Source organism: Myxine glutinosa, chromosome 1, assembly GCF_964187855.1.
Source record: "Myxine glutinosa chromosome 1, kmMyxGlut1.1, whole genome shotgun sequence".
In the NCBI taxonomy this organism is placed as follows: domain Eukaryota; kingdom Metazoa; phylum Chordata; class Myxini; order Myxiniformes; family Myxinidae; genus Myxine; species Myxine glutinosa.
The window spans coordinates 257,413,096-257,436,299 of record NC_136261.1 but is presented as its reverse complement, the minus strand read 5'-3'; the positions used below and the strand labels follow the sequence as shown (position 1 = coordinate 257,436,299).

The 23,204-nt window shown below is 45.2% G+C and overlaps 1 protein-coding gene across 1 annotated transcript in view; it reads right to left on the bottom strand.

Annotated features, from left to right (window-relative positions):
- LOC144891735 (kinesin-like protein KIF26B) overlaps positions 1-23,204 on the bottom strand; it is a 256,217-nt gene that overhangs the window by 100,192 nt on the left and 132,821 nt on the right. Inside the window, exon 5 of the mRNA XM_078775959.1 lies at positions 15,573-15,767. Within this exon, the coding sequence (XP_078632085.1) occupies positions 15,573-15,767 (195 nt within the window). The remainder of the gene's footprint in view (positions 1-15,572; positions 15,768-23,204) is intronic.

The following is a 23,204-nucleotide window of genomic DNA, read 5'->3' as shown; positions in this document are numbered from 1 at the left end:
CAATAAAAGATCATAGATATTTTCTTAATCAATTGGCTGATAGCATAACTAAACCGCTCGTGCTTCATCCGAAGATGTATCTTTTAGAAATGTAATTAAATGAGTCATTAATAAAAAAATTAAATAATTAATTGATTAATCAATAAATAATTAATCAATTAAATGATTAATCAATAAATCAAAAATATCCTTTATAGCCACATCACTTGGGCACTGTCATGTCCAAACATAAGCTTCCTAGCTCAAAAGGTGCCTGAGATATTGGCCAAATGAGAAAGAAAATAAATAAATGATTAATAATGAAAACAAATAAATAATAATCATAAAAAAATGAAATAGTTAATCAATGGGCTTATAGAATACATAAACCACCACAATTTCATCTGAATCTGTAACTTAAAAAAATTAATTAATTAAGTCATTCATTGAATAATTAAATAATTAATCGATTAATTAATTAATCAATAAATCAAAAATACCCTTTACAGCCAAATCACTTGGTCATTGTCATGTCCAAATATCAGCTTCCTAGCTCAAAAGGTGCCTGAGATATTGCCCAGATGAGAAATAAAATAAATAAATAATAATGGAAAAAAAATAATCATAACTTTTAAAAATAATTAATCAATTCGCTAATAGAACACATAAACCACCACCATTTCATCAGAATTTGTAACTTAAACAACAACAAAAAATTAGTCATTAATCGAAGAATTAAATAATTAATCGATTAATTAATTAATTGATTAATCAATAAATCAAAAATAGCCTTTGCAGCCAAATCACTTGGTCATTGGCATGTCTAAATATCAGCTTCCTAACTCAAAAGGTGCCTGAGATAATGCCTCAAAGAGAAAGGAAATGTATAAGTACTTAATTAATCGCTAATAATTAAATAACTAATCAATTAATTGATTAATCAATAAATCAAAAATATATTTTACAGCCAAATCACTTGGTCATTGGCATGTCAGCTTCCTAACTCAAAAGGTGCCTGAGATAATGGCCAGAAGAGAAAGGAAATATATAAGTACTTAATTAATTGCAAATAATTAAATAACTCATCAATTAATTGATTAATCAAAAAACAAAAAATACTGTCTTTGACAAAGTACTTGCTCACTATTGTGCCGAAATTTCAGCTTCTTAGCTCAAAGGATGGCTGAGATATCGCCCGGACAACCAAGAAAACAACCAGAGTGAAAACTGAGTACTCCCTTCCAGCGTGTGTCATTGCCGAGCCCCCTTCGGTGCCCGGCAATGACGTTATGCAGCACCTGGAGATGGCATAGGAAAGGTGCGGTGTACAAAATCATCGCACATGTGCCCGAATGAAGTGGTTTAGATTGGCATGTTTAATATGAAATAGGCAAAGCATAGAAAATAACAAAACCCTTTAGAGCCACCCTTCAGAATTACCCTTTAGAATTACCGTTTGAAATTATGCTGGAGAATTACACTTTACAATTACCCTTTATTATTACCCATTATAACCCATTAAACTTACCCTTTCAAACCCTTTATAATTACCCTTTGGAACCCATTATAATTACCCTTTCGAATTAAACACGGTGGGTTAGAAAGGTTATTCTTTATCATTTTTGAGAGACGGACATAGCCAAGTATTGAAGCAGCTTCACCGCTTAAAAAAGAGAAGATGAGATTCAGCTAATGGAGACAGCTGTCATTGTGCGAGTTTAGAGAGAGATATATAAGCCACTAAGAGCAAAATGTGTCATTTGTTTACGCATAGGAATTTTTTTTGGAGAAATGGGAAAGAATCTTGAATAAGAGACATTGGTGAATAGGGTTGATGTCAAATTACAGCTACAGTCACGTGAAAAAGTAAGTACACCCCATGTAAAGTTTTGACTTTTTCAACATATTTCAACATAGAGCTATTTGATCTTCATTTCAACAATATTGATAGATAAAGGTGATAAAATATAACAAATATCATGAAACATTTACATGTTGTAGTCAATTGTATAATTTAAATAAACATAAATGCAAATTTCGCATGTGGAAAAAGTAAGTACACCCTTGGGCCTTGGCTCCAATAGGTGGTATTGCCCCCTTTGGCAGAAACAAAATCAAGAAGGCGTTTGTTATAACTGTCTACCAGTCTCTGACATCGAATGGGAGAAATTTTTGCCCACTCCTCTGTGCAGAATTCTTTCAGCTGTGCGATGTTTGAGGGGTTTCTTGCCTGCACAGCTCGTTTCAAATCCCCCCAAAACATCTTGATGGGATTTAGATCTGGCCTTTGACTTGGCCATTCCAGAACCCTCCATTTCTTTCTTTTCAGCCATTCCTTGGTGGATTTACTGGTATGTTTAGGGTCATTATCATGTTGCAAGGTCCACCTTCGGTTGAGCTTCAACTTTCCGACAGATGGTCTCTCACATCATATATCCTCAAGCACCCTCTGGTCCAATGAAGAATTCATAGTGGATTCTATGATGTTGAGCTGCCCAGGCCCTGATTCAGCAAAGCTGCCCCAAACCATAATATTTCCTCCACCATGCTTTGCAGTTGGTATCTGGTTCTTGTGGTCAAATGCTGTCTTTGGTTTTCGCCAAACATGTCTTCTGGTACTGTGGCCAAATAGCTCTACCTTTGACTCATCTGTCCAGAGCACATTGTTCCAGAAGTGCTGGTCTTTGCCGAGGTGTTCATTGGCAAACTTTAGTCTTGCCCTGATGTTCTTTCTGGACAGCAAAGGTTTCCTCCTGGCACGCCTCCCATATAGATCAAATTTGTACAGCCTCTTTCTAATGGTAGACTCGTGCACTTTGACATCAACAGTGGCAAGAGCTACCTGTAGGTCCCGTGATGACATTCTGGGGTTCTTAGAGACTTCTTTCAGCACCTTGCGGTCTACTCTCGGGCTGAACTTGCTGGGGCCGCTTGGCCTGAACAAGTTGGCAGTTGTTTGGAATCTTCTACACTTGTAGATGATCTTCCGGACAGTCGAATGATTGATTTAAAATTGTTTGGAGATATGTTTAAATCCCTTCCCAGACTCGTAGGCATCCATAACCTTCTTTCTGAAGGCCTCAGAGAGCTCTTTTGATCTAGGAATGGTGATGCCACACACTTCAACAACAAAGAGCAAACCAAACTAAATGTCTGAGGTTTAAATAAGACAGGTTCCTCCAAGATCCTCTCTAACGATGTTCTAATCATTTGCACCTGAGCTGGTGCACCTGATTCAAATTTTAGGTGTTTGAAGTAGTGATAAATGTAGGGGTGTACTTACTTTTTCCACATGTGAAATTCGCATTTATGTTTATTTAAATTATACAATGGACTACAAAATGTAAATGTTTCATGATATTTGTTATATTATATCACCTTTATCTATCAATATTGTTGAAATGAAGATCAAATAGCTGTATGTTGAAATATGTTGAAAAAGTCAAAACTTTACATGGGGTGTACTTACTTTTTCACGTGACTGTATGTAAAAGGTGAAGACAGTTGCCACCTCTTGTTTTCAGAGGGAATTGCCTAAAGTTGAAGTCTATATATGTTAAACGTAATTTGAGCAATCGAGGCTTCTGCTTCGTTTGGAGCATTTGACATTGAACTTTCTGTGGAATAGAGCTCGATAATGAGGCTTCATCAGGAACTGTTAACTCATCAGGAAGGCAAGGCAGCCAACAACAGAGGCACCATATCAAATAGAATAATATTAGTAGGACCATATTTAATTCATAGACCTATACAAGATTATAACCAATGATTTGTGAGCAAAACACCCAATACATTACCAACACACACCAATATGTAGCAATTATTCATGTAACATATTGTCCTGTCCATGGCTGATGAAGACTGGCCTCAGACGAATAGCCTAAATGAGCTTTAACTCCGAGGCGTATCTCGAACCTTCGCGGGATTGTCTTTAGCGTGCGCGGGAAAGGCCCAAAGCCATATCTAATCGGGAACACACGGGGTTAATCCGAACCCACAAACAAAGAAACGAAACAGGACAATAAAAAAATGCAGACAATAAAAAATGTTGAGGTAAAAACTAATAGTAATGGGCTAAGGTGAGGGACCCTCCATTCTGACTCAATTACAGACACAGGGAGAAAAATAATAATAATAATAATAATAAAACACCTTTAGAGGCCATTTCCCCCTGCAGAGCAGGGGTTGGCCTTTTTTGGGCACCGTGGTCCCCTTTTTTTTTGAAGCAATGTTTTATGGCCGGATGCCCTTCCCTCAGTCGTCGCCTCATGTTAGTCACCTCATGCTACATGTAATGAAATCGTCATCCAAATTACGACACTGATGTTATTCGCCTCATGGCCGCTACGCGACCCTTTCTCGGTTCCTATATATATATCAGCGCGGACAGGCGATGTAGATCCGTCACCACGATGTAACCCTAGCGATGTACCTCTAGAGCTTCTCTGGGCTTCCCTTAGAAAGGTAACGTGTCTGCAATATGTATCAAAGCTTTTATAGTCATACAGCCTGTCCGCACCTGTATTCACCTGTATGTAGTATTAATACCATGTTTATTGGTTTCTCTCTAGATGATGTTGAGAACGAATTACGATTAAACCTACTTTGGGTTGCTGTTGTATCTTGATTTTCACAACACTTAATCGTAATTCCTCTCCTGACATCGCTCCTGCACTGCTCGCCTCGGAGAAGAATGCCCAGCGGAGGACCCGTCGAGCTAGCTCCAGCAACGGAGCTCCGACTACTCTCGCTGCCGGCCTGCCTCGAAAGACGGGACGTCGCAAGCCTTTTCGCGGGACCGCGTCGACAAAAAGCGACCTGCTCTCATGAGACCCGAACGCCAGAGCAGGCGTGACGGACTCCGGCTCGATGCCTGGAGCACGATGCTACTGGGCAACGTCCCGCGGTTGAGACCCCGTCGGAACGACGGACCCGCTTGGAGCCGCCGGCCTACCCGTCCGATCGCAGCTCGGAAGCACTAACGGCTCCGTCCGAGGGATTCATCCTAGATATGCGTGCCTCGGCCCGAGTTGAGATTCCTACGCGAGTGATCACGTCTCCCATGTCGGCTATGCCTCCACACGGACGGCACACTCCGACCACTCGCTACTCAGTGGCCCATCTACTCCGAGTCACATCTCTCTCTCACGACCGGCTCCACTCCGACCACTCGCTACTCTGTGGCCCATCTCCTCCGCGCGAACGCGCGCTGCTCGTCGGAATCACGCCGTGCCTCTCACGACCGGCTCCACTCCGACCACTCGCTACTCTGTGGCCCATCTCCTCCGCGCGAACGCGCGCTGCTCGTCGGAAGCACGCCGTGCCTCTCACGACCGGCTCACCCCGACCACTCGATACTCGGTGGAACCACCTCCTCCACGCGAATCGACGTGCACTGCTCCCATCGCGTGCTACTACTCTGGGAGGCCCGCGATCCCATCCTGATTCCGATCACCTCCTACACGTGGCACCCTTCGCGTGGCACCGCACCGTCGCTGGAAGGAATCACTACAAATGCACGACGCGCCAGTTGCGCGCGCCGCCTCTTCACTGGATGGACCCCTTTGCATGCGGTTCCTCTCGCGGGCACTCTGTGAGGCCGGCGATTCTGATCGCGGCCGTCGCAATCCCACCTGCGATAGCAGCTGCTCCCCCGAGGCCGGCGACTCCGCTGCCCGGATTCGCCTCAATGGAGGCTCGCTTGGCACCATGCGACGACTCGTCGCAGCACGGATGAGTTTCTATGGACGTCGAGCGGGACCTTCATAGCCTTTCACGACACACGGGCATATGCTTCTAATGGTTGATCGTATACCTGACTACCATGTGTATTCTATAAGTGATCGTTCTTCTTCGTCCTTTGTTTTACTTGATCAAACGGCGTATGCGTTAACCACCTGCGACCATTGTAAAAATGCTGTGCATGGAATGTATGTGGACCGAATGCTTTCATTCTTTTTTTTTACACCCCGCGTTTCACCCAATTATTTAATTCGATAAGCTGTTGGATTGCGTTATATTGCGTTTATGTAGTGTTGGTGTAGAGCAGGCTTGTCGGACTGAAAGGCCTCCTCTTCATCCTTCATGCTCGATGCACCTCATATGAGATGCTACTTCAGGGCGTTGAATGTGATCGCTCCTTAGACCCGACAGCCAGGCAGGCGGGGCGCTGCTTCGGGTCGTGCGGTCTGTCGCTGCCGGGCTTGCTCGCCATCTCGACTCGGCGTGCTCGCCCCTCGGCTCGGCGGGCTCGCCCGCTCTGGATCAACGGGAACGGGCCGAGACGCGGCTTTCGGTTTCCCTCGTACGCGGTGCGCCCTAGATGATGCTTTCGCCGTCGGCCGGGTTCGTGTGCCGTGTGCCGATCTCGGGCTCGCTCGGGTGCTGCTGCGCGCGAGACGTTGGATTTCGGTGTGCTGCTTTGCTCCGTCTGGGGATGCCGCTCGGCTGGAGCTCGCCGTCAAACCCGCCCGACCTACTTGATGACGTCATCGACTGTATCACGCGTACGCTTTACAGCATCTTAGACGCGTTCGCTTCGCGGCGTCATTTGCGTAATGGCGTGCTTCCCGCGGTCTCATCGGGGATTCGTTACCTTTCTATGTACTAATTGTCCTTTACGTAACGACGTGTACAACGTACCGCGGCGCTCCCTCAGGGTCACCGCGGTGGGAGTACACGGTGACCTCGTGACATTGAGCGTCGCGCCCGACTCCCTCGTCGCCTGCGCATGTAACGAGGACACCGTACTGCGTGCTCGTCCTTGACTCTGGGCTCGTTGTTATCGGACAGAGCTCTTGCCTCGTACAGTTCGAGACTGCGAGACGCCTTGTCTGATTCCGTTTCCCTATGCCCCAGTCTGACTGACTCAGCCTGACCCAGACTGTGAAGGTCGTCTGTCTTCGGTATGCAGCGCACTGCAGCCACCTCTTTAACAGATGTTTTGTCTACCTCGTTATTCTTGCGGTTTGTGGATAGTATGTCCTAGGGATATGACCATGTTGCTAATCTGCCGCGCTCCCGTGAGGTCGCGCTGGTCTCACTGGGTACACCGTGACCCATGGCCCCTGCGACCTTTTGTTTTCTCGACATGGCCCATCCCTGTGATCGGGCCACCTCGACTCTTGTGGGGACCCGGGAGGTTCTTGTTGCTCGCCCGGGTGGCGACTCCCTCCTCGCCCCTTGTGGGTTAGTTATGCGATGCGCCAATTGATTAGACAATATTTTGTGATAATCTTTTATTGATTTTAAATATACAATTAATCAATCAAATAGAGTACACCTCTCCCTCCCAATGCAGCCTCAATGAGCTGCACTGCGGTATTGCGTCCGTGGATGGACGATCCAACCGCGGTCCGGCTGGATCCGTGCCATGCCACGTTGGCGTTACCTGGATGGATCGGTCGGACATCCGGGATGGCCAATCCATCCGGGCCTTCTCTGTGCCATTGCGTCCGTGGATGGTCGATCCATCCGCGGTCCGGCTGGATCCGTGCCATGCAACGATGGCGTCAACTGGATGGATCGGTCGGACATCCGGGATGGCCAATCCATCCGGGCCTTCTCTGTGCCATTGCGTCCGTGGATGGTCGATCCATCCGCGGTCCGGCTGGATCCGTGCCATGCAACGATGGCGTCAACTGGATGGATCGGTCGGACATCCGGGATGGCCAATCCATCCGGGTCATCTGGCGTGACAATCATGGCAATCAATCATAACGATCCGGGACGACGCTGGGACAAACATGGTTTGTCCAGCCGGAATTCTCTCGGTCTGCCGATCTTCTCCGATCCGCGTGACAATCATGACAATCAATCATAACGATCCGGGACGACGCTGGGACAAACATGGTTTGTCCAGCCGGGACTCTCTCGGTCTGCCGATCTTCTCCGATCCTCCGCGCGCGGTGCAGATGGACAAGCTTGCCATATGCATCCCGGCGGTCCTGCGCGCTTCGCTGGAGAGGCGCGTTTCGACCGTTTGTGCGTCGTCGTAATCGGCCATGCCGGTCGTCCAGGCAGCCTTCAGAGGCCGCTCGTGACTCGTGCGATCGCTGCCAACGGTAGATTCGCGTGCCGCTACATGCGCTTGTACTGCGTATGTACCCTTGGGAGCCAGGGCGGGTACAGACCTACTGTAATGGACTTCTTACTTACTGTTATGGTTTACTGAATTACACATCTGCCACACCGACATCTGCCTGTAATGCGTTGCTTTGCGTCGTATGGCCAGTCGCTCTTCGTCATGGCACACCTTATGTAATGAGTTGCGAATTTCAAAGGTACACCTTATCCATCTAGCTACTGAGCCGTTTCTCACTGTTCAACGAGGTACACTTATCTACTCAGACTACCCCACAGGAAGACTACTACTACCCACGGCTCAACGTCTTCTCCCTGGGATGACCACTGCATGCTCGGTCCGATATCTTCTTGACTGGGACTTCCTCCAGATGTAACACATCGCCATGTCATGTGACCAGATCCTCAGTTCTGATTGGTATACGTTTGAGGGGACATACATACATACATACATACATACAGATGGACCAGCACTGTTCTTGACGGCATTGCCCAATGGGCTACGCCATAAACATTAAAGTACCATACATAATAATAGTTTTCTATTCGATTGCAGAGGTAGATGTATACATACAATTCATCCATCATCTCTAATTATCATGAGGGCTATATCTATAGCTGGAGATTGATTGCTAACCGGGCTAACTGGCTGAAATGCAGTAACCCTGCCATCGGGATTGATGGCCCCTTGGACGTTCGACCGGCAGTGACATCTTTCCAGTGTATTTCGTTCTTTGCATTCCTATGTATTCCTCTGTATGTGTCTGCTGTTCTTCACCGCCGAGTTTGGATCTAAGCGCGGGGAGAATGTAATGAAATCGTCATCCAAATTACGACACTGATGTTATTCGCCTCATGGCCGCTACGCGACCCTTTCTCGGTTCCTATATATATATCAGCGCGGACAGGCGATGTAGATCCGTCACCACGATGTAACCCTAGCGATGTACCTCTAGAGCTTCTCTGGGCTTCCCTTAGAAAGGTAACGTGTCTGCAATATGTATCAAAGCTTTTATAGTCATACAGCCTGTCCGCACCTGTATTCACCTGTATGTAGTATTAATACCATGTTTATTGGTTTCTCTCTAGATGATGTTGAGAACGAATTACGATTAAACCTACTTTGGGTTGCTGTTGTATCTTGATTTTCACAACACTACACACAGGGAATTACCAGTGAACTGGTACTACAGACACAGGGAGAAATAAAAGAAAATAAAATGGTTTGGTAATCAGCCGTCACTCAGCTTTGCAGTTCAACCGAGGGCTTGTGGATGTTCATCACCTCCAAACCACCACACGGGAAACGCACAAAAAATTGTGATGACGACGTCCCAATGTGAGGTACTTCTCACGGTGCCGACTGCCCCGAACAGCCAAACCTCTGTTCAGTCTCTTCCCCACAAGCGCACATGAGCCAAAGATGCGCCACCGCCCACGACCAAGCCAGAACAAAGAGAATATGCGACCACCTCCAACGAACGCCAGGACCAGAAGAGGAAATGCGACTGCCTCCAACAAATGCCAGCACAAAGAGAGACCAAGATGGCGAGACGACTTCTTTTTCTTCTCAGCTCTTGAATGTTCGACCGCTGACATTACACTCTGTCCAATCACCGAGCTCTACTCAATCATCCCATCGCGCCTCCACCAATCATAAAGGACGGGGCGTGGCCTCCTCGTTACGAGTCGTTGGGGGGCGGAGACTAATCTCTGTTCGGGAATGTTCGGATGACGTCGGGGTTTACTTGCCGATTGGCAAATGTGCTGGGTCTGTTGGACCTGGCGGGGTGGTGAGCGAATGAGTCCATTGCCTGGCCGGCTGAGTTTTATAAGAACACCAGCTGAATGCACCCGGCATTGCCCGGGTTCTTTTTGAATGAATTTAATCTTCTGTACATCGGTCTGACGCGAGCCCAGTATCAGTTAGTGCTCAACGATTCCTTGTTCTTTCTTCTGTTGGGTCCCGCGAGAGAGAATTTTGAATGCATGTGTTGCAATCAGTCAGATATTCCTATTAAGTGCATAAGTTGTACTTCAAGAGAATTTTGAAAGCAGAAGAAGATTTATTGCGAAATGGGCACAGCCTGGCCGAGGCGGCCTCGACACCTAGCCTATAACCTTCCCGGGTACCGTCCCAAAATTTTTTGTTTCAGAGGTTTCCTCCTATCTTTCACCGTTCAGGAGATTAGCGTGTGCAGACAAACAAAAAAACAAACAAACAAAAACTTTCTTTATATATATATAGATGAAGGAAAAATCACAGGGAGGCAAGCACGTACAGGGGAATTTAACCTTACATACTCTATTAATTAATTAGCACAAAACCACCTTTCTTATGACGACATGCAAACACTTAACCTGAACATTTACCCTCTTTATGTACATCAAGATGGGCTTCTTCTTATTCGTGTCACACGGTCCATACTAAAACCTACACATTCTGAACTTTCCTATGAGGTATTTCATGCCTACCCCCACAAACATAACAATATGTAAGATTCCTCCTTGGAACAGGCAAGCTCATCATTAAACAAAACAATTAAAGGCACCAACACTCTGACTAATAACATAGTGGTTTCTGACCAGAATTCTCAAGGGTAGGCCAGAAATCCATTAATGCTCCCAAATTGCCACTGTGCATAATCCCAAAAGCCAAATACATTAATCATGGCCAAGTGATCTACCTGCATCCCATCCCATTAACTCCGATTCACAGGTCCAATCGATCAGGTGCCTTGCATAAGCACCTATACACCTGCACTTGAAGGTGTGCTTTCGATATTCAGACTTTTCCAAACATTAGACACATTCATAGTTTTCACATGCACTGTTTGCATTTCATCAGGAGGTGGATAAAAAAATGGAGGGTTTACTGGCTCAGCTGGTGTACCTGGTAGTATAGGGGTTTTAACTAATATCCCCTGAGGTGATGGTGTGTCTTGGTAAACTCCAGGTGTTACGGATGGTAAAGCTTCGTCCAACTGTGCGGGACACCTCAAGTGGAGGAGGTGTTCGTATAGCTTCCACGATTGACCATCCTCTTATCTTACAGTAAATAAAACTGGTCCTAGCATTGTTTCAATTTTACGGCTCACATAAAGATTTGGGCCTCAAACTGTGTCTCCAAACGCCAGTGATGTTTGCATCTTGTTTTCCGAAAGCAATGTTTTGCTACTTCATCGTCTTGGCCTCCAGTGCAATTTGGATGAGCTCGAGTCTTGACCTTCAGCTGGGGGCTGTCCAGTTGTCGTATGAGGAGTTATCCTGTACCTGCTCAGGTATCTGTACAACCTAAACTCCAGATCATCACTCATTTTCCATAACCCTTCCTTCAGTATTTGTACTGCCCATTCAGCCAAGCAATTGCTGGCTGTATGGTAGGCACCGCAGCTGTGTATGACACTGCAGCTGTGTATGGCACTGCAGCTGTGTATGGCACTGCAGCTGTGCATGGCACTGCAGCTGTGTATGGCACCGCAGCTGTGTATGGCACTGCAGCTGTGTATGGCACCGCAGCTGTGTATGGCACCGCAGCTGTGTATGGCACCACAGCTGTGTATGGCACTGCAGCTGTTTATGGCACTGCAGCTGTGTATGGCACCGCAGCTGTGTATGGCACCGCAGATGTGTATGGCACTGCAGATGTGTATGGCACCGCAGATGTGTATGGCACCGCAGATGTGTATGGCACTGCAGCTGTGTATGGCACTGCAGCTGTCTATGGCACTGCAGATGTGTATGGCACTGCAGATGTGTATGGCACTGCAGATGTGTATGGCACTGCAGCTGTGTATGGCACTGCAGCTGTGTATGGCACTGCAGATGTGTATGGAACTGCAGATGCGTATGGCACTGCAGCTGTGTATGGCACTGCAGCTGTGTATGGCACTGCAGCTGTGTATGGCATTGCAGATGTGTATGGCACTGTAGATGTGGATGGCACTGCAGCTGTGTATGGCACTGTAGCTGTGTATGGCACTGCAGATGTGTATGGCACTGCAGATGTGTATGGCACTGCAGATGTGTATGGCACTGCAGATGTGTATGGCACTGCAGATGTGTTTTATGCTATTTTCCTGACAAAATAAAACATAGAACTCTAAACTGGTGAATTATGTCCCATCGTATTATATGAGAATATGGGGTAGTCCAAGTGCAGCAAAATTTAGGCACAACTTTATTGGGGTCACCACAGTGTTAGATGATGACACCATGTGAGTCATGGGCATCCATCCTCACCAAAATCATATTACCTCGAAGGGTCCAGCATAGTCGACATGAACATGAAAACAGGTGTTTCCTGGCCTTTCCCATGGGTGAAGGTGTGAAGTTAGTTGCAGGTTGTTGTTTTGTTGACACTTGGCACAATCAAGCACTTCTGCTTCAATCTCTGCATCCAATCCAGGCTACCACAAGTAACTGCGCGCAGGTGATTTCATGCGAACAATTCCCGGATACTTTGTGCGTGGAATATCGACTCTAATTCCAATTTTTGATCCTCAAAGGAGATATTATTTACGTACTGGGAATTCATTGTTACATCTGAAGTAAGGTGCAAACTCTACATCCACCTTGCCTGACCATCATTCCAGGACAATTTGTATTACACATGATAAAACTTCATCCTTCCCTGTCCAGGCAACGACCTGTCGAGCATTGATCCTGGATTGCAGTGATAGCATGACCGCTGTCAATGCGAGCATTGGTAATCTGCTGAAGTCATCTGCTTTCAAAAGGTGGACACCTGATTTGTGCTGCAAATGGTACCAACAGTTAGAAACTGTTAGTGTCCAATGTTGTATTCTAGCACGGGACACTGGTGATATCACTTGATCCTCCTTCAGGAGACCAAGCACATTATGGTCTGCATGAATAATAAAGTCTCTCGTAGAGAGGTACTTGTGAAATATAGCGACTCCGAACATAATGGCAAGTCCTCCTCATTCATCTTGAGCATACTGCTTTTCTTCATTCGATAGGCTCCCATAATCAAAAGACATTTTCACAGCCATCGGACACCCAATGAGCGAGAACTGACGTAACTCAATAAGAGGAGCACCACAGATAAAGAGAAGAGTCAGCATCAGGTCATAATGCACCAATATCTCTGTATACTGCATTGCAATAGTTCAAGGGATTTGTTTAAGAAGAAGACAACCATTCCTTATGCATCTTCAGATGCATATAGCTGCTGAAGCAGTTTCCTGGGGCACAATCCTGGACGGGTCACCACTCCGATGCAGGATACTCGAATGGCTCATTGTTCCCAGTAAGCTGGTACACATTTTGCCGACCTCAGAAGGATGCCAGGCTGAGTCAACCCACCTGGTGTTAATTCAACGACATGACAGGGGCTCAAACTCAAGACCCCATAGATCTTAAGGCAGCCTCCTTAACCGTTAAGCCAACACCAACCTTGAATTAGTTTAAGGCCTATCGTTATTTCTTTCTCCAATGCCGCTACATCATTATGCCATTACAAAATCAATATAGCATTTACCAACATATAGCAATTATTTATAAAACATATACAGTATAATGATAATCTTTGATTGTAAAGTAAGTGCAGTCTGTTTGTTTGTTTTTTCACTAATCCATCCTCCAGTATTTGGCCAATTTTGGCCAAAATCGGCATGCACACTCAGGGAGCCCAGAGGTTGCCTTCACCCCTTCGGGCCGAAGGGGTCGGCATCACGATAATGCAGAGGGTGTTCCCCATGAAAGTTCACACTGTCACTGAAAGAGGTGAGGGTACAATGCATAGCTGTACAAATTGCCCGAGTAGCCAGGAGAATAATAAATAACGTCGAACAGTCGAACAGACGATAGCTGTCACTGGAGTGTCAAAATATGAAAGCCTCGTCATTCATAAAACATTAGAAAAGTTAAGGTTTTAAAGTAATAATAAATGGCACAGCACTATATTTTGTGCACCTATTTTTGAAAAGGGCTACATCAGGATATACTTTAATACGTGTAGGAAGTATTCCTTGTCCCATGTCCCAATCTCCTCCAACGTCATCCCAATTTCCTGTATAGTATACAAGTACACTTGCTAATAACTTAAACTGCCCAACAAAGTCCCTGAGGACCCAAAAGACCCAGAATACCCAAAAGTCCCTGAGGACCCAAAAGTCCCTGAGGATCCAAAAGACCCAGGAGTCCCCAGATGACCCAACAGTCCCCGAGGACCCAAAATACCCAACTAACATAAAATACAGTGTTGCCACTCGGGTTTTTCGAATTTCACCAATCGGGTGCCTAAATTTCACCAAATTGAAGTAGATTTCACCAAATGCCAAGTTTTCATTAGATATCGACTGCTAAATGACAACAAACTTGTAAATATTGTTTACGATACAAACTTTATTGACAAATGAACTGTCGAACAAAGTTTTTTTTAACGAAAAGAGTTGCGTAAAGTTCGCAAAACGGCCTCATCATTTGCCGTGGTCACCGGCCCTTCCCTCCAATCAGCGCGTAGCTTGTTGGTAGGTCTTTTTCGCCATCCGCACTGATTGGCCGAATGTTTGCACCTCCCTCACTGATTGGCCGAGGTGTCATTGGTCGCACTTCGATTGTCGGTGGCCAATCAGTGTGGCCCGCTTCTTGTACGCGCCTCCCCCTTGTCAATCAAAGGTCCTGGGCATGGCTATTGCTTGCCTTGCACGATGTTTGCCTGTCATGGTGTTGTACTGGTGATGTGGCTGACTGCAGCCCCATCGGCGGTGCCCCGAACTGGCTTCCTGTTGGTTCTTAACGACTTAACATGTCCCGCCCCCTCGTATTGTTGATATTTCACCAGATTTCGACCAATTTCGATTTCTTTCACCAGATCACCAGACTCGGACCGATTTCACCCAATTGGGTGAAATTTCACCAAGAGTAGCAAGGAAGCTAAAATACCCCCGAGTCCGGCAGGCAAATATGCTACAAGGCGGTGAATACCAATGAAAACTTGTTCCAATGGACCAACGGACCATCTGGTAAATTCAAAAGTGGGCGTTGTACTCTGGGTGTACATAGGATGTTCTTCTAAGTTGGGATGGCCTTGTCCAACTTATATATTTTCACTTTTTATGTTAAAGTAAGGAATTATAAGAATTAAGTGAATTGTCAAACCTGCTAATTCACTCCTGCACCACTGGACAGAATAACCTGAAAACTGGATGTTATCGCGAAAACAAGATATACCTATCAAACTCCAGGAAGTTGTACAAATCATTCTAAAATATGCCAATTATCTGTTATTGTATCGTGAAAACTACAGTCATCATAGATGTGAGGGGAATGCATTGAAACATACATGTTTGTTTGTTTGTTTGGTTGTGAGATGAAATGCATTGTACATGGGTTGTGCATGGGAATGTTCTGTTAAGTTGGGATGGCCACATCCAACATGAAGTATTCCTCCCTTGCCGCTCCATCAGGGAGCATGTGTTTTTACTATGAGTAATTTAGCAAAGTACTTCGATCTATATTATATCTGTTGAGCTTCAGTCATGTACCTGGGAGGCATCATGTGGAAAGGCGGCATCGACGGGGAAAACCCGCGGCATGGCCAGGCTGGCATGACGTGAATTGCTTCCACTCCCGGCTGCATCAAACAAAGTCACTTGCTTACGCCGTGAGTCGACCTTCAAGATGGCGCCCGAGTCCGAGACCTCAGAGGGAGCGGCGAACACACGCAGCATCACCTTTACCTGGTAGTGAATGCATAAATTAACGGAAGCATAATTCATGGCACACATATATCTTGTAAACTTGGGAGACAAATATATTTGTATGCTTGTATATTCAGACAATGGTAAAAATAGTTTGAATTAAAATGTTTTGTAATGAATTGAGTTTCTGAAAAAGACAGAACAAACACAGCAAGATAGTTTTCAGGATTAACTTAAACACCCAATTTTTAGTCCACACAAACTTTGCAGGAAATATACTTAAGTATGGGCATTGAGTACACATTACATTAGCATCACAAATTGAGAAACAGCAAAGCATTATCATTAGAAATGAACACATAGCCTCATGGTTGTTCCACTTCAGTCAATCTTTATCCTAATTCAGTTATAGGAAATATATGTATGTATATATATGTATATATATTTCAGACTCGGCATCAGAACAAATCTAATCGGGGGGCATTAGGGTAACCGCGGGGGGCACAAACTGCCATTCGAGAACTCAATCTATGATGTAAATGCTTGATAATAAGCACCACACAAACACGGCCAAGCACCGCCGAACTTGCTAATGCTAACTGTACGTTATGCGCGCACTTATCTTGACGTAATGACAACAAATCAAACCAGTAGGTCATCGGTCAAGCACCAGACCAATGAGCATACCACTTCCCCAAGTGTGACCTTATGCAAATATGACCAACAGGGTGTGTTTTTGTCTTGTCTTATTTTTGTTTTTTTTCATTTCATTTAGCGAAAAGGTTTTCACTTTTAATATGATTAATATAAATTAATTCATAAAACGCAAAGTTTGGCGCCAAAGGTTTGGCCTGCGGGCGGGCACAATGACTCATTTGGGGGGGCATGGCCCGTGAATGCCCCCCCCCCCATGACGCCGACATATATATATATATATATATATATATATATATATATATATATATATGTATATATATATATATGTATATATACAGGGTGAGCAAGAAATATGGTCATTTTTGAAATTCGTGTGAAGGAAATAAAAAATTGTATTTCAAAATAAATTCACTCATGATATTGAAGTACATAACATGCATTTTTTTATTATTACTATTTTACTGATTTAGTTTTATTATTTGCAGGCAAAGCACTTGAGTGACCATGTGGAACTGGTCCGGTGAAGAACGCGCTTTCGCTACCAAAACTTTTTACAAGAATAGTGATAGTGCAACTGCTGCACAACGTCAATTCAAACTCCATTTCAATGTTGAACGTCATGGAAATGTGCCATCTGTTCGTGCTATCAAGTTATGGGTTCAGAAGTTTGAGAGGACCGGTTCAACTTTAAAAGAGAAACTGCCGGGACCACCCAAATCAGTAAGAACAGCACAAAACATTGAGCGTGTAAGGGAGTCAGTTTTGAGAAGTCCGCATCGCTCCAGCCGAAAGCATGCATCAGTCTTCAGAATTTCTCACACTTCTCACACTAAACAGAATTTCTTCAGTACGCCGCATATTGTATAAGGATTTAAACTTTTATCCCTATAAAATTCAAACTGTCCAGGAATAATTGCCGTCCAAGATTGGAGGAATGTGTCAGACGAAATGGTGCGCATCTCCGAGATGTCATTTTCCGCAAATAAATGGCATGTTATGTACTTCACTTTCTTGAAACAATTTGTTTTAAAATACAACTTTTTATTGCCTTCTCACAAGTGTTAAAATCACCATATTTTTGGCTCACCCTGTATATATATATATATATATATATATATATATATATATATATACAACCTCTTTTCGGAGATAGTATTTTAGTGCCCCTGTAATGTTGCTCTAAATATTAGCACCAGAATCCTCTGCAGGTCAGTCCGATGGAGATGGACAGATTACTTTAATCCTGAAGGTTGTCCGTGACCTTTATTCCAGATGGAAATGTTTCGACATTTTTTCAATAATTGTCCTGAAATTAGTGCATATATTTCATGCAGGATCGAGGCTCATATAAGACCTAGGTTGCAGAGGATAAAACACCAATCAACTGAGAAGGGGGGGGGGGGGGGCATTGCGGCCGCAGTTGAAAACCAATAACCAAGAGAATAAACAAATAAGAAAAGAGGAGAGAAAGAAGAAGAGGAAATAAGTAACCTGCAATTTAGAGGGTTGGGTTAGGTTGGGGCTAGTGGAGGTAAAGAAAAGATTGCAGGTAGGGGTGGCAGATGACATGAGATTGCCCTCTCATGATAATCTCAATTGCCATCTCGTGGTGATAATGGATATGCACCCACCACCTGTGCTGGAGGGAATAATATAGGATGGAACAGCCTCAGGAAGCCGGTTCCAAAAAATGGAAGAAAAGAGGAACAATAGAGTTGAGGTGACAACCACCGTTAATCCACCCCAAATCCACCTCCTTCAAATTCTGTTTTCTTTCCTGAAACTCCTTGTAGTGTCCATCTTGTTTATCCCATGTACCCCAACCCCAGCCACTCTCTTCCACACATCTGCCGATGTCCCTGTTCTCTACTGTTGTTATGCATCCCTCTCCCCTCTTTATATGTCCTATGTGTTAGCTCTTACACGAGCCTCGACTTTGTATAGAAAAAAAGGTGTGCAGTCAGCCTGGATTTTGGGAGGTTATTCAGGAGGGGGTTAATGGAAGAATGTATGTATCCTGGAGTTGCTGGGGAGGGTAAAAGGGCTATGAAAACAAGGGAGTTAGATCAGAGTACAGGTTGTAAAAGAAACTCAAAAAGGCCACAAACCTGTTTGCAATGTGAAAGTAACAGACCTTGTGCATCAGCCTAATTCTGGGAGATGAAATGGAATTGAGAGCTTTTAGGTTCAACATATTTGCAGCAGATGGCATGAGCTTGGTGCCATTGGACCTCACCCCTATAAAGGGAAGAGTAGCAGAACAACAACAATATATTTCAGAAGAGATAATGTAGATGTGATGCTGGGGTGTCAGCACATAAAGGAGAGCAGGACTCCATTGAGCTAAACACAAAGACCTTGTTTGGCTGTGAGTAGTTCGGATTTTTCAAGAAATGGCTTCTGTTCTCAGTCTGTGGCTGGGTTTTGAGGCCAAATTTGCGATGTGATCAGCTGAGAAGAGGTCATATGGCTGATGGTGAGATTGAAAAGTTAGAGACTAAACTTTTCCCAGTGTCTGACCATGGGAAAAGACTGGTGAGTTTGGTGATCATTCGAGACTATCCAATCAATTGCAGATGTGCAGAAAGTTGTGCAGCTGCTGTCTGTATACCAGTGCGATTGGGTCCTGTATGATATGTGGGCTCATCTGAAAAAAGGAACAGAAGATTTTCCAGAGTATCAGAAATTGTTCTTCTAGATGAGGAATAAGACTGAATGAATGAATATGAATGAATGAATGATCGTTTTAAGGCCATTTTCCCCGCTAGAGTGGGGGTTGGCCTTGCGGGCCCCATGACAATCATGGTTCGCTGTTTGAGGCAATGTTTTTATGGCCGGATGCCCTTCCTGACGCCAACCCTTAGTCGCCTCTCACGATGCGCAGGGATACGGTGTACCTATTCTAAACCGGGGTACACACCGGGAATGAGGAATAAGACTGGACCTAAATAAATTGATTTGCGGCACAGCATCCTCCACGTCATTTTCTGTTTCTTTTTCAAAAGAATCAGGTGTTTTCTGATTTCAAAAGAACAATTTCTGATTTTGATATAGAATCAAAATTCTATATAATGTGCCCATCAATCTTGTGTACACCTACAACTTTTCAAATTCCAGTGTTCTGTTCTTCATGTCCTTAACACAAGGCTGGGCATTCAGTCATATTGGTAGAACATTGCTCATTTGCATCGTACAATATGTTGGATTGGAAAATTTGTTTATACTGTACGAGGAAATATTCCGATGTACGCATGAATATAGCAAGATTACTCTTATTCTCTCAAAGGGGCAGTTCAGTTATTTTTGGCAAAATACAACATTGATGTCCAAACACGGTTATTTTCTTATACTGAATATAATTTTGGCTGCTGGTATTGAAGGGCAGACAGAATGGTCTCGAAGTAGTCACACTCACTCTAAGTCGTCTAGCCTGGGTTTGAATCCCGACCCAGCTATAAACTGGATTTCTGGTATTCCGCATGCATGGTGATTCACCAATGTGTGTGCCATCCTTCGAACGGAATTTAAACTGGGTGTCCGGTCTGCCAGCGTTAGAAGAGCAGTTGAGCTGCCATAAGCACCCTGGCCAAATTCCAAATTCCTGCATCCTCAGTCGAGTATCCTGCTGCCAGCATTAGCATCAGAGGAGTAGTCAAGCTGTCGCAAGCACACTGGCCAAATTCCAAATTCCTGCATCCTCAGTCGAGTATCCTGCTGCCAGCGTTAGCATTAGAGGAGTAGTCAAGCTGTCGCATGGACCCTGGCCAAATTCCAAATTCCTGCATCCTCAGTCGAGTATCCTGCTGCCAGCATTAGCATCAGAGGAGTAGTCAAGCTGTCGCAAGCACACTGGCCAAATTCCAAATTCCTGCATCCTCAGTCGAGTATCCTGCTGCCAGCATTAGCATCAGAGGAGTAGTCAAGCTGTCGCAAGCACACTGGCCAAATTCCAAATTCCTGCATCCTCAGTCGAGTATCCTGCTGCCAGAGTTAGCATCAGGAGAGTAGTCGAGCTATCATAAACACCTTGGCCAAATTCGTGAATCCTCAGTCGAGTATCCTGCTGCAAGAGTTAGCATCAGGAGAGTAGTCGAGCTATCGCAAGCACCCTGGCCAAATCCCAAATTCCTGCATCCTCAGTCAAGTATCCTGCTGCCAGAGTTAGCATTAGTTGAGTAGTCGAGCTGTCGCAAGCACCCTGGCCAAATTCCAAATTCCTGCATCCTCAGTCGAGTATCCTGCTGCCAGAGTTAGCATCAGGAGATTATTCGAGCTGTCGCGAGCACCCTGGCCAAATTCCAAATTCCTGCATCCTCAGTCGAGTATTCTGCTGCCAGAGTTAGCATCAGGAGAGTAGTCGAGCTATCATAAACACCCTGGCCAAATTCCTGAATCCTCAGTCGAGTATCCTGCTGCCAGAGTTAGCATCAGGAGAGTAGTCGAGCTATCACAAGCACCCTGGCCAAATTCCTGCATCCTCAGTCGAGTATCCTGCTGCCAGAGCTAGCATTAGTTGAGTATTCGAGCTGTCGCAAGCACCCTGGCCAAATTCCTGCATCCTCAGTCGAGTATCCTGCTGCCAGAGTTAGTGTTAGAAGAGTAGTCGAGCTGTCGCAAGCACCCGAGCCAAATTCCAAATTCCTGCATCCTCAGTCGAGTATCCTGCTGCCAGAGTTAACGTTAGAAGAGAAGTCGAGCTGTCGCAAGCACCCGAGCCAAATTCCAAATTCCTGCATCCTCAGTCGAGTATCCTGCTGCCAGAGTTAGCCTTAGATGAGTAGTCGAGCTGTCACAGGGCACCCTGGCCAAATCCCAAATTCCTGCATCCTCAGTCAAGAATCCTGCTGCCAGAGTTAGCATTAGTTGAGTAGTCGAGCTGTCGCAAGCACCCTGGCCAAATTCCAAATTCCTGCATCCTCAGTCGAGTATCCTGCTGCCAGAGTTAGCATCAGGAGAGTAGTCGAGCTATCACAAGCACACTGGCCAAATTCCTGAATCCACAGTCGAGCATCCTGCTGCCAGAGTTAGCATCAGGAGAGTCGTCGAGCTATCGCATGCACCCTGGCCAAATCCCAAATTCCTGCATCCTCAGTCAAGTATCCTGCTGCCAGAGTTAGCATTAGTTGAGTAGTCGAGCTGTCGCAAGCACCTGGCCAAATTTCAAATTCCTAAATCCTCAGTCGAGTATCCTGCTGCCAGAGCTAGCATTAGTTGAGTATTCGAGCTGTCGCAAGCACCCTGGCCAAATTCCAAATTCCTGCATCCTCAGTTGAGTATCCTGCTGCCAGAGTTAGCCTTAGATGAGTAGTCAAGCTGTCACAGGGCACGCTGGCCAAATTCCAAATTCCTGCATTCTCAGTCGAGTATCCTGCTGCCAGAGTTAACATTAGTTGAGTAGTCGAGCTGTCGCAAGCACCCTGGCCAAATCCCAAATTCCTCCATCCTCAGTCAAGTATCCTGCTACCAGAGTTAGCATTAGTTGAATAGTCGAGCTGTCGCAAGCACCCTGGCCAAATTCCAAATTCCTGAATCCTCAGTCGAGTATCCTGCTGCCAGAGTTAGTGTCGAGAGTTAGAAGGGTAGTCGAGCTGTCGCAAGCACCCTGGCCAAATTCTAAATTCCTGCATCCTCAGTCGAGTATCCTGCTGCCAGAGTTAGCGTTAGATGAGTAGTCGAGCTGTCACAGGGCACTCTGGCCAAATTCCTGCATCCTCAGTCGAGTATCCTGCTGACAGCGTTAGCATTAGAGGAGTAGTCGAGCTATCGCAAGCACCCTGGCCAAATTCCTGAATCCTCAGTCGAGTATCCTCCGTCAGGGAGTGACCCATCCAGCATTGTAACTCCGCAGAAAGACACTGCATGCGGCACCTCAGCTCTGTATGGAGTAAAGTGGATGATGATGATTTTGAAGATGCTTGCATACAGCCTTTCCATACTTTCCTATTTTGTAAATATGAGAAAATACAATTCACATCAGATTAATTTTTAGTACAGATTACCTTTATTATTATATTTGTCAAACTTGCATGTTTTGTGAATAGTTATGCAAATGTAAAGCTATAATTCTGGGATAAAATGTCGGGTAAAAGGGAGGAGTCAGTTTCTCAGCTGCCATTGAGATATGAATGTTGACCAGCTTTCCACCTGAGAGATTCAAAACAACCACCCCACTGCTATTGCAGCCTTCAGTGGCAGCAAAGGGTTAATGTGAAGACCTCATCAAAGGATAGCCACACAGCAGTGAATGAAGATGCTTTTAACCGATGCAGAACATGGAAGTGACCTTGCTAACCTGAATATCTCACATACATAGCTGTGCCTCTCCTCCATGTAGCCAATCAAAACGGACAGGCATGGCAGACCATCCTCTGATTCAGTGACCCAGCTCAGGAGATCCAAAAATTTCCTCGGCTAAAATCACACCACTTTCGTAAAGACTATGAGACTGGTGCTGGGATTCATTTTCAGATTGGGTAGGCCTAAACAGTTAAAAGCAAAAGAAACAGCCTGATATTAATACCTAATGCTCCAACATAATAATAATAATAAATAATAATAAATCTTTATTGTCCTGGTGTTGCCAGCTTAGGATCCTGGTGTTGGGCTAGCGGCTAGGGTGCCAGCTTAGGATACCTAGGATCCTGGGTTCGAATCCCGGTCGATCGCTGAATTTAACGCCGGGGGGGTTGACTCAGCCTGTCATCCTTCCGAGGTCGGCTAATTGAGTACCAGTTCACTGGTAATTCCCTGTTTGTCGTAAAAGGCGCCAAAAAGGGTTGGCGGCAGGAAGGGCATCCGGCCGTAAAACATTGCTTCAAA